The sequence below is a fragment of the Triticum urartu genome, chromosome 5A (genome assembly GCF_056163025.1).
Source record: "Triticum urartu cultivar PI428250 chromosome 5A, HENAU_Tu73, whole genome shotgun sequence".
Classification (NCBI taxonomy): Eukaryota; Viridiplantae; Streptophyta; class Magnoliopsida; order Poales; family Poaceae; genus Triticum; species Triticum urartu.
The window spans coordinates 308,019,698-308,031,578 of record NC_141877.1 but is presented as its reverse complement, the minus strand read 5'-3'; the positions used below and the strand labels follow the sequence as shown (position 1 = coordinate 308,031,578).

At 51.6% G+C, this 11,881-nt stretch overlaps 2 protein-coding genes across 2 annotated transcripts; both read left to right on the top strand.

Moving 5' to 3' along the window:
- The first annotated feature begins 7,759 nt into the window (after nucleotides 1–7,759).
- Nucleotides 7,760–9,409, top strand: LOC147971172 (uncharacterized). Its single transcript, XM_087523851.1, has 2 exons — nucleotides 7,760–8,197; nucleotides 8,279–9,409. Exons 1-2 carry the CDS (start codon nucleotides 7,760–7,762, stop codon nucleotides 9,407–9,409), a joined length of 1,569 nt encoding a protein of 522 aa, XP_087379977.1.
- A 245-nt stretch (nucleotides 9,410–9,654) lies between these two features.
- On the top strand, nucleotides 9,655–10,149 carry LOC147971171 (uncharacterized). Its single transcript, XM_087523850.1, has 2 exons — nucleotides 9,655–9,755; nucleotides 9,900–10,149. The coding sequence occupies exons 1-2, from the start codon at nucleotides 9,655–9,657 to the stop codon at nucleotides 10,147–10,149; spliced, it is 351 nt and encodes a 116-aa protein (XP_087379976.1).
- Nucleotides 10,150–11,881: the final 1,732 nt, after the last annotated feature.

Genomic DNA, 11,881 nt, shown 5'->3' with positions numbered 1-11,881 from the left:
TTCCTATGTGAATACTAATCCTTCTTGGTAATCGAGATTGTCATGTCAACCCTTTTCAACCGGCGTGTTTTCTCTTCAAGTGGTTCCGATCATTTCAACATCAGCAAGATCAATTATCAGTTCTTCTCAACGGTGTTTGCTTCATTCGTCTCCAAGTTGCCTTTGTTTTTCCCACCCTCCCACCCTTGTTTCTTCAAGGACTCACATTTCTTATTCAAGTATCCTTTTATTGATGGGAAATCTCTCCATTCTTTTCCGTCAATGTTCTTATCCGGTGATACTCAGAAGATGCTAACGAAGCTTCAAGTTCGTCTCTCATCACTCGTTTTTCTTCATTGGTGGATTCAAATCAAGCTTTGGTGTTGATCATATCCTTTTTCCTCGTTTCAAATACCTTCTCATGCTGGTGCACCTCATTATCATTCCACTTCTCGCTATTTATTATCCCAGAGTGCTGAAGATATCTCGAAGATTCGTGTTTCCACTCTACATTCGTTCAAACTCTTTCCAGGATGTTATCTCATTCAAGCCTTTTAAATCAACCGATGCATTCTCTTTTTTTTAATCGTTCAATGGTGTATCTTTTGAGTGGGCCCTAACCCACAGGTCTATTCCCAGGATCTTACCTGACTCTTCCTATTTTCCCGGAGCTATCCTCAAATTTATTTTCGAAGTTTGACGTAAGAATGAATTTTCATCAGTCAGATGTGTTTCTCAAAGATCTCTCAATTTCTTTTCATCGTGGGTTCAACCTTTCTAATATTCATCCCGGAGTATCTCAACAACTCATGTTGATGTTTCGCATTGTCATTCTCAACATTTGAAGACCGAAGAAGAGTTTTCCTCCAAATCTTATCCGTTCTTCCAAAGATTTGTGATTCTAGCTTGTTGCCATCCTCTCATAATTATTTTCGGTTGTGGGAATTCTTTTCACCCATCAGGAGCAATTTCAGGAGTCTTTTCAGTTTGTTCCTCTGGACGCCATCATTTCGGGTTTAGTCATTCTCAGCTTTCAGCTATTGTTCTCCAAATCTTACCGGTGATTCATCTCTTTTCTTCGTTCATTTTCCAGTCCTTACGGTGGTTCGTTCAAGAGTTATCTTCCTTGGTTATCATATCAATTTATTCGTTCTTCCAAATCCTACCGGTGGTTCGTGGAAGACATTCTCAAGTTCATGTTATCTTAATCCTTTCTTCGAGAATAAGTAGTGTGCCAAATCCATTGTTTGTCATCAATTTAATTGATGAAGGATACACATAATGTAATTCTTATTCTTGTTTCATCTTCTCTTTTTCCCGGAGTTCCAACCTTTTTCAATTATTTCACCACGGAGATTCATTTAAATCGGCACAAGGATTCACCTTGTGTTTTCAACTTCCCTTTCCTTTCGTTTGATCATTCTTTTATTTTACCAGAGTTCTTCATGAAGGTTCTACTTGGTGGTTCATCAAGGATTTAATTCCTTCTCGAAGTGTTCATCAACATTCCTTTCAGTGGAGCTCAAGCATTCTTCTTCCTGCATTCCAAAGTGCAATTCTTTCTACCTTATCTTTTGGGATGGTGCTATGTCATTGTTGATAATTTCCCTTCGTGTTTCATGATTCACAAGTTGTCCGGAATGACATATTTTAAACCCATCACCTTATTCCTTCGAGTAATATTGGGTTATACTTCACCTAAAGCCTTCCCTAAGGACTGTTGCTATATATGGTGCCCATAAATGACCCAAGTTCTTTCATTTATCCCCCCGGTGAGATAAGTTTCTCGTCTCCTTGTTCATATCAATCCAATCTCTTGGTTCCATTTATGGCAGAATTTCACCTCAAGTTTTCAGATGTTTTCATAAGCCCACGAGTAGCTTATTGTTTTCGTTGTTGATTTTTCAACAACTCCGTTCAAGCCTTATTCGTAAGGATGTTTTCTTTCAAATTCATCTGTGAGAAGAGTTATCATTTTCTTCTCCATAATTTAATTCCAATGATCTACCTTCTATTCCTTCATCTGGAGGCATTGTGATGTTTCTCTTTTCTCTCATCATCTCGAATTGTGAGGATTGTGTTCTTTCATGCTTATCCTTTTGACCGGAGTGTCGTGCCTTCTATTCAAGTCCTCCCATCTTATCAAGTTTTTCATCCCTTCTCAACCGGAGTGCTGTTTGAAATCGTTCTACCCTTGTGCCATTCTTTCAATAGTTTCGGAGGCAGTGTCTTGTTGATTTCATCAAGCATACTCTCATCTTGTCAAGTTCTTATTCAATTCCTTTTCTTTCAGTCAGAGTGCTGCCCAAATTATATCATCTTTATTTCTTCTCTACCTTGTTCTAACCGGAGTGCTGTCCGAATTTGTTCTTCTTCGTTCCTCTTTCCAACGGAGTGTCTCACCTTGTTCATCTTCTTTGTATTCTTTTCTCGAAGTGGCTTAACCTTTTCAAGGTTCTTTGGTTTCACTCGTTTGTCAAAGAAGCAACTTAGTTTTACCGCTACTCTTCCTCTTCCTTTTTCCCTCCGGTGCCATTCTAGATCTCGGGACGAGATCCTCTCGTAGTGGTGGAGTGTTGTAACGCCCCAAGACCGTTGTGCCAGGTGTCCTCCAGTTATTCGCTGTTGTTTGCCTTGTCATTTGCTTGCGTGGAGCATCTTGTCATGTCATCATGTGCATTGCATCATCATGTTTTCAAAACCTGCATCCGTCCGGGTTTCCCCATTCTTTCCGTTGTCCGTTCCGAGCCACACACACTTGCACGCGCCCGTGACACGTCCGAAATATCATTTTATAAGTGGCCGGAAAATGTTCTCGGAATGGGATGAAAGTTGGTGTGTGGTCTTAGTATAGTGTAGATAGACCGCCTGTCAAGTTTCATCGCATTCGGAGTTCGTTTGATAGCCCAACCGTTAAACTATAGCGGCATTATAGCCGGTCTAACGTCGGACGTTTTCGGTATCCGGAAACCGTGCCGGGCTGCATCTCTCCCCTCTTCTCTCGGACCAACCCACTCTCCACAGTCCACCTAGGCCCAGCCTACCCCTCCTTGCGTAGTGCATCGAACCCCTCGCGCGCGTCCGGAAGTTGTCCCGGACCCGACCCCAGCAGTCGCCACCGTTGTGTCCGGATCATCCCCAAACATCTACAAAACATCATCGGTTTCTCATTGGACTCTCCTAAGCTATTTATCCTCGATCGTCCGATTTTGATCGGAGAGACGAGTTAGCCCCTAACCTAAAACTCATCTGATATAAATACCAGATCCAAGCCTAAAATCTAGGGGTTTGTCCCATCGCCGCCGCCATCTTCCCCTTGTTTTCAGCGCCACCAAATCAACTCTGCAGCCGCCACAGCTCCTCCCGATCCAAGATCCATCCCCACCAATCCTGCCCGAGCACCTCGCCACCAACCCTCGCCGGAAATAGGAGCCCTCGCCGGCCGAACCACCACCGCAGGTCCAGCGCCCAGCCCCTACTCCTTCTCTTCAGTCTTCCTTCCGTCTCCTGTATCTCTCTCTCAAACTCTCTCTGTCCAGGAGCACCACCGCCGCCATGGGAGTTCACCGGAGTGGAGCTCCTTCCTCGACACCGAGCGTGCCCCGCCGCCTTGCACGTTCACGCCACCGGCCGCCCACGCCTCTGCTTCGAGGATCTCCTTGTCCCCAACCAGGAGCGCCTCCGGTCCTGAGCATCACGCCATGGCCCCGCCGTCAAGGCCGCTCGCGCCCCCTCTGTCCTGTCGCTAGGATTGCGCGCTGCAAGTCCCTGTCTCCAGTGCCGCCACACCTTGGAAAGACTTGGTGGCTTCGTCCTCCTCTGAACCCCGTCGTCCTCGTCTTCTTGCGCGGCCAGCCGCCTCGACAGCGCCCGAAGCATGGACTCCCGCTGCCGACGCCACTGAGCTCCTCCGCCACCAAAACAAACTCCCCACGTGCGGATCTAACCACCCTCGCATGCATCCGCCTGTTCCCGGCCATGCTCCATCGTCCTTCACGCCGGATCTCGCACCGCCAGATGATTTTTTCACCTACTGCTTTACCCACACGAGGTGAACGAAGACCAGCGAGGGGCATGCGCCCGTTGACCGCGCCCGTCCCTGCCTCGATGCAGTGGGATCGGCAGGGCGATCCATCCAGCGCCCGAGTGGCCGGCCTGCCAGCGCCCGAGGCCCAGCTGCGCCCCACTGCTGGCCTCACCTCACCACTGGACTGGGCCGAAGCCCGTGGTGAGCAGCTCAGTTCCATCGGTTTGGGCCATGATGTGTTTGTTTCCACATGACTAATTTCTCTATTTACAGAAAACTGCATATTTATAGTATAGCCCCTAAACATCATGCATTTTATAACTCTCCAACCGTGCATCGGATTAAAACAAACTTAATATGAAACTTGCTTAGAATTTCATCTAGTTTAATAATATCCAACTTTCATCTATGTTTAAAATGTTTAAAATGCTATTTGTTTAAATTTGCTTAAATAACTTGCTAAAATGATTTATTTCATAACTAAATAACCGTAACTCAGAATTTAATAAACTTTATATGTAAATGGGGTAGAAAAATGCCTAATTTAACATGGTGTACTTGTTTTGCATGTTTAATAACTCTAAAATTGTGTTGAGGGCAGAACAGCACCAAACCTAATATATGCATATGGGGATTTACCGGAACTGTTGTTCGTTGCTTCCGGTCTCATTTAAACTTGACTAGATGGGTAGTTTTTACTTATGCTTCACGTCTTGCCATGCTAACAACATTTAATATTGTTGAGTACATAAACAAGATCAAACTAAATAAGTCACGTGGTGTTTCGTCACTATGCAACGGAGTTGCATATTGAGCTCCACTTAATTTGTAGGATTGCTTGTGCACTTTGCCATGCCATGCTTCATTAAACCGGACATGCATCATACTTGGTTGTGCATCATGCCATGTTCAGGTGTTGGTTGTTTACTATGTTGTGTGCTTCTTTCCGGTGTTGCTTCTTTGGGTTGGTTCCGATAACGTCGCGTTTGTGAGGATCTGTTCGACTACGTCCGATTGTCTTCTTCATGGACTCGTTCTTCTTCCTTGCGGGATTTCAGGCAAGATGACCATACCCTCGAAATCACTTCTATCTTTGCTTGCTAGTTGCTCGCTCTTTTGCTATGCCTATGCTACGATACCTACCACTTGCTTATCATGCCTCTCATATGGTTGAGCCAAGCCTCTTACCCACCTTGTCCTAGCAAACCGTTGTTTGGCTATGTTACCGCTTTGCTCAGCCCCTCTTATAGCGTTGTTAGTTGCAGGTGAAGATTGAAGTTGGTTCCTTGTTGGAACATGGAGTTGTTGTTCCATGTTTGGAACATGGATATTTTGTTGGGATATCACAATATCTCTTATTTAATTAATGCATCTATATACTTGGTAAAGGGTGGAAGGCTCGGCCTTATGCCTGGCGTTTTGTTCCACTCTTGCCGCCCTAGTTTCTGTCATATCGGTGTTATGTTCCCGGATTTTGCGTTCCTTACGTGGTTGGGTTATAATGGGAACCCCTTGACAGTTTGCCTTGAATAAAACTCCTCCAGCAATGCCCAACATTGGTTTTACCATTCGCCACCTAGCCTCTTTTTCCCTTGGGAGTCGCGCTCCTGAGGGTCATCATTATTTTACCCCCCGAGCCAGTGCTCCTCTGAGTGTTGGTCCAAACTAGAGCCCCTTGCAGCACCACCTCGGGGAAACTCGAGGGCTGGTTTTAGTTGTACGGATTGCTCATCTGAGTGTGCCCTGAGAATGAGATATGTGCAGCTCCTATCGGGATTTGTCGGCATATTCGGGCGGTGTTGCTAGACTTGTTTTACCATTGTCGAAATGTCTTGTAACCTGGATGCCGAGTCTGATCGGAATGTCTTGGGAGAAGGAATATCCTTCGTTGACCATGAGAGCTTGTGATGGGCTAAGTTGGGACACCCCTGCAGGGTTTTGAACTTTCGAAAGCCGTGCCCGCGGTTATGGGCAGATGGGAATTTGTTAATGTCCGGTTGTAGAAAACCTGAAGTTGACCTTAATTAAAATACATCAACCGCGTGTGTTGCCGTGATGGTCTCTTCTCGGCGGGGTCCGGGAAGTGAGCACGGTGTTGGAGTAATGTTTGACGTAGGTTGTTCTAGGATCACTTCTTGATCATAGTTGTTCGACCGTGCTTTTGCCTTCTCTTCTCGCTCTCTTTTGCGTATAAGTTAGCCACCATATATGCTAGTCGCTTGCTGCAGCTCCACCTCATACCTTTTACCTACCCATAATCTTAAATAGTCTTGATCGCGAGGGTGTGAGATTGCTGAGTCCCCGTTGACTCAGAGATACTTCCAAAACCAGTTTGCAGGTGCCGATGTTACCGAGCAGGTGACGCATCCAAGCTCAAGGAGGAGCTCGATGAAGATCTTGTCCTTTGTGTTGTTTCGTTCTAGTTGATCAGTAGTGGAGCCCTGGTGGGGTCGATCGGGGATCTGTGTAGCATTTGGGGTAGTCTTCTTTTATTTTGGGTTCCATAGTCGGACCTTGATTGTATCTGGTTGATGTAATGCTTTATTCATGTATTTGTGTGAAGTGGCGATTGTAAGCCAACTATGTATCTCTTTCCCTTATGTATTACATGGGTTGTGTGAAGATTACCTCACTTGCGACATTGCTTTCAATGCGGTTATGCCTCTAAGTCGTGCTTCGACACGTGGGAGATATAGCTGCATTGAGGGCGTTACAACAATAGACAATTATCATGAACAAGGAAATATAATAATAACCATTTTATTATTGCTTCTAGGGCATATTTCCAACACGGTCCTGTCGGCCCAGCGTGTTTTGGTCCACGCATCCGGGACGAGCCCTTTACCTAAGGGTTCACGCTCCCCCGCGACACTCCCAAGTACAACGGCACCGTGAAGCCGGAAGTCTGGCTCACAGACTACACCACCTCCATCGGCATCGCCGGCGGTAACCACTGCCTCGCCGTGCGCTACACGCCGCTCATGCTCCTGGGATCGGCCCGCGCGTGGTTGAACAGCCTGCCGGTGGGCAGCATCAATGCGTGGGTCGACTTCGAGCAAGCTTTCGTGCGCAACTTCATCAGCACCTACAAGGGACTCAGCCGTCCCAGCCAGCTCGCCATGTGAGTGCAGGGACCGACGAAAACTGGCCGCGAGTACCTCGCACGCTAGACTGAGCTCCGAAATAGCTGCGAGGGCGTCCACGAAGTCCAAGCAATCCAGTACTTCGTCAACGGGTGCCGGGATGGCACCCTCCTCAAGCACAAGCTCTTACGCTCTGAGCTGGTCACCATGGTCGTGCTCATGGTAATGGTGGACAAGTATGCCAACAGGTGGTGGATCATGCGTTGCTGGGCCGGCTCGCACTCGCCAAATTCATGGCGGTCCTCCACTACGCCTACCTAAAGATGAAGCTGCCGGGTCCGAAGGGCCTCATCACCATCACTGGCAACTACCGCAAGTCCCTGGAGTGCGCCCGGGACGGCGCCAAGCTGGCCGAGTCACTGGTCGTAGCCGAGGAGCGGCGCTAGCTCGATCGGATCGTCGCCCTGGCCAGCGAGACATCGGCCGCACCAATCCCGGCCCAGGAGCCGACCGACGAGGCCTCGTTCAAGCCCTCCAAGGAGACCAAGAAGGTGAAGCTGAACCCGGAAGACCCCAGCTGCAGCAAGTACGTTGTCATGGGCACTTGCCTCGACAACAAATAGGAAGGCGAGCTCGTCGACTTCCTCCGTGAGAATCAGGATATTTTTGCATGGACCCCAAAGGACATGCCGGTATCCCGAGGAAGTGCACTGAGCACAAACTCTACGTCCGCAAGGACGCCAAGCCTGTCCGTCAACCCCTGCGACATTTTTCTAAAGAGAAGAGAAGAACCATCGGTGAAGAGGTCGCCAAGCTTTTGGCGGACGGCTTCATCATGGAAGTGTTTCACCCCGAGTGGCTGGCCAACCCAGTCCTCATCCTGAAGAAGACGACGCCGTTTGAGTGGAACGACCAGGCGGATGAAGCTTTCAGGGACCTCAAGCGCATGCTCTCCACCGCGCTCGTCCTGGCCGCACCAGCCGAGAAGGAGCCGCTGCTGCTCTACATTGCCGCAACCTCGCGGTCAGTCGGTACGGTGATGGTGGTCGAGCGACTAGAGAAGGGCAAGATCCAGGCTATCCAGCGTCCCGTCTACTATCTGAGCGAGGTGCTCTCCGCCTCCAAGCAGAACTACCGACACTACCAGAAGATGTGTTACGGCGTGTACTTCACCGCCAAGAAATTGAAGCAATACTTCCAAGAGAACGTAGTTACCATGGTCAGGACGGCCCCCCTCGGCGAGATCATTGGATGCCGAGACGTCTCTGGACGAGTCGCCAAGTGGGCGCTCGAGCTAGCCGGCCACACCATCCTCTACGAGCCTCGCACTATGATCAAGTCCCAAGCTCTGGCCGACTTCCTCGTTGACTGGACCGAGACCCAGTACCAGCCGCCGCCGACGGATTCAATGCATTGGCGCATACACTTCAACGGCTCAAAGATGTGTCTCGGCCTCGAGGCCGGCATCGTGTTGTCTTCCCTGAAGGGCAACCGGCTCAAGTACGCGCTCCAGATCCACTTCACCGCCTCCAATAACGTCGCCGAGTATGAAGCCCTTGTGCATGGCCTCCGGCTCGCCAAGGAACTCGGCATCCGGCGCATCCTGTGCTACGGCGACTCAGATTTGGTGGTGCAGCAATGCTCCGATGAGTGGGACGCCTGCGACCCCAACATGGCGAGCTACCGCTTCCTCGTCCAGAAGTTGTCCGGATTCTTCGCAGGCTGCGAGTTCCTCCACGTCCCACGTGCAGAAAATGAGGCCGCCAACACGCTCGCCAAGATCGCCTCATCGCCGCAGTCCATTCCGTTCGGCGTCTCCCTCGAGCACCTGCACAAGCCATCTGTCAAACCGTCTCCGGACTCCAAGTCCATCTACATCTCGGACGACCTGGCTACACCTCAACCCGGCCCAGGGACTGCCGAACCCGGCCCGGGGGCTGCCGAACCCAACCCAGCCGCCGCCGTCCCTGACCCGGGGGCTACTGGCCCTGGCTCGGGGGCTACCGCCCCGGAACCCATCATGGTGGCCGTCTTTGCCGTAGTGACGTCTCCCTCATGGGCCCTGCCCATACCAGAGTTTCTAGGAAACGGGGTCCTCCCCATGGACGAGACCGAGGCCCGGCAAGTGCAGCGCCGGGCATCCTCCTACAACATCATCAACAATGAGCTCGTCAAGCGCAGCTCCACTGACGTGTTCCAGTGCTACGTTGAGCTAGACAGGGGCATTGAGATCCTCCTTGACATACACCAGGGCGAGTGCGGGCACCATGCCGCCTCGCGGTCCCTGGTGGCCAAGGCTTTCCGCCATGGTTTCTACTGACCCAGGGCCCTCCAAGACGACGAGTTGCTCGTCCTCAAGTGAGAGGGATGCCAGCGCTTCAGCAAGCGTAGCCACCAGCCGGCGTCAGCACTCCGGACCATCCCGATCGCCTGGCCCTTCGCGGTCTGGGGACTTGACATGGTGGGATCAAGACCGCTCAAGGCGGCATGACGCATTTGCTGGTGGCGGTGGAAAAGTTCACCAAGTGGATCGAAGCAAGGCCAATCAAGAAACTAGATCGGCCAATGCCCGTCCGATTCATCAAGGACATCACGGTGCGCTACGGCATGCCGAACAGCATCATCACGAACAACGGCACCAACTTCGCCAAAGGCGTGCTCGCGCAGTAATGCTCCGCCTCCGGCATCCGCCTCGACCCGGCGTCCGTCGCACACCTGCAGTCCAACAGCCAGGTCGAGCGGGCCAATGGCCTCATCCTATCCAGCATCAAGCCATGGCTCGTTGAGCCACTTGTCCGCTTGCCCGGCAGCTGGCTTGACGAGTTGTTGGCCGTCCTCTGGAGCCTCCGCACCACACCTAACCGGTCGACCGGGTTCACCCCGTTCTTCCTCGTCTACGGAGCCGAAGCCGTCATCCTGACCGACGTTGAGTTCAACTCACCGCCTGTCACGATGTACACTGAAGATGAAGCCAAAGAAGCCCGCGAAGACGACGTCGACCTACTCAAAGAAGCATGCCTCCTAGAGTCAGTCGGTCAGCCATTTATCAGCAAGGCCTGAGGCACTACCACAGTAAGAAGATCAAACCCCTCGCGTTTCGAGAGGGAGACCTCGTCCTCCTACTTGTCCAGCACCAAGCCGGCCAGCACAAGCTGTCCTCCCCGTGGGAGGGCCCATTCATCATTAGCAAGGCCTTGTGCGATCGCAATGCCTACTACCTCATCGACGCCCGCAAGTAAAACAAGCGCAAGAGAGACACCGCCGACGAAGAAGCAACCCGACCGTGGAACGCAGAACTCCTCCACCCGTTTTACAGTTAGCCGTGTGCACGTATGTATCACTGCCTTTTGTAATCATCTGAAAACTATGGAGTCCCCGAACGACGCTCGGGGACTGCCCTTTCCGACCAAGATATTGTGTCTCTTGCATTTGTGCATTAGTCACCTCTTTATCAAGCCCGGCCACTGGTCCGATTCGCTCGACCCGGGGGCTGGCCGGCTTGGTCACTACCCGCCGCCTTACTTAGCGGTTCCTGATGTATTGGGATCACCGCAGCCTTCCAGTTCGCCCTAAGCCACAGAACCGGCTTCGGCTGTCGGCCGGCTAGCGCGCAAGGCTAGAGCACCAGTACGCCACAAACACTAAGTCAAGGACCGCCGGGTTACCCAACCCGACCCCGCCACTTTAAGTTGCCGCATGATCGGCTGCTCGCCAACCAGCTTCACCGGATTGCCGCCAGTCAGCCCAGTGGGTGTTTCGCTCGTGCTCAACGTTTCGACAGCTTAAGTACTGCACGCTCCTCTCAAAGGCCGAACTCCTTGTCACGGACCGGAGCCTCGGCCGTCAGACTTGCAGGGGGGAGCCCGAGAGGGGAAAAGTGCAAGAAAACGGCTCAAAAGACAAAAAGCAAGAGTGCAAACATTCACGAAGTTTATACATCACCAGTTCAAATTCAAACAGGCCCAAGGCCAGAATTCATTACACCCGGATACCCCCAGTGGGTGGGTGGACCTGCTACCTAACAGAATTTTTTACTAAGTTAAAAACAGGAAGCTTCAGGCATCTCCCTCGGTGGCCTCCGGGTTCGCCGAGGTGCCGATATCTCCCTCCTCGGCTTCCATGTCGTGGTAGACGTCCGTCTTCTCGGAGCTGCCCTCTGGGTCGTCCAGAAGCAGGCCGTAGTCGTCAGCTGGCATGACTCCGCCATCCTCCACTCGCTCCAGCCGGAACTCGTCATGGAAGGCGAACCCGGCGATGTAGCTGGCCCGAGCAGCGATCCGTTCGGCCTCCGCCTGCAGTTCGTTCTCCGAGCCGGCTCGCTGGCCCATCAGCGCATCCAGCGATAGGTCCGGATGCCAAGACATCACAAACCTGAGCACCATCTCGGTGTCAGCACGATCGGCGGAAACGTGCCAGTCGTAGAGCCGATCCGGCCCCGCCTCCAACCACCGCGCCAGCCGCGCGAAGCTGCTCGGCGCAACGGAGCCCGGCCAGAGGGCCGCCGTCATCGCCGCACCGGCCTGAGAGAGCCGCCCCATCTGATCGCCCAAGACTCGCAGACGAGCCTCGACGGCGGTCACAATCTCCAGGAAGGTCCAGGCCACCTGTGGGTCAGTCCCGGAGCCAACGACCACCTGTAGGTCGCGTTGAAAGCGGACCGCCTCCTTCGCTAGCTGGCGCGTCTCTGGGAAGGCCCCTGTCAAGAAGAAAAGCAAGTCAGAAGAAAGTCACCAAGGATAAGAAGCCAGGGTCCCATCCCGGCAAAAACCCAAGGAAAGCACTTACTGGAGGA

Coding starts and splice junctions, on each gene's coding strand:
- LOC147971171 (XM_087523850.1), top strand. CDS start 9,655: ATGCCCGTCCGATTCATCAAGGACATCACGGTGCGCTACGGCATGCCG. Junction 9,756..9,899: donor GCCAAAGGCGTGCTCGCGCA/GTAATGCTCCGC, acceptor CTTGCCCGGCAG/CTGGCTTGACGAGTTGTTGG.
- LOC147971172 (XM_087523851.1), top strand. CDS start 7,760: ATGGACCCCAAAGGACATGCCGGTATCCCGAGGAAGTGCACTGAGCAC. Junction 8,198..8,278: donor CCGTCTACTATCTGAGCGAG/GTGCTCTCCGCC, acceptor AAGAAATTGAAG/CAATACTTCCAAGAGAACGT.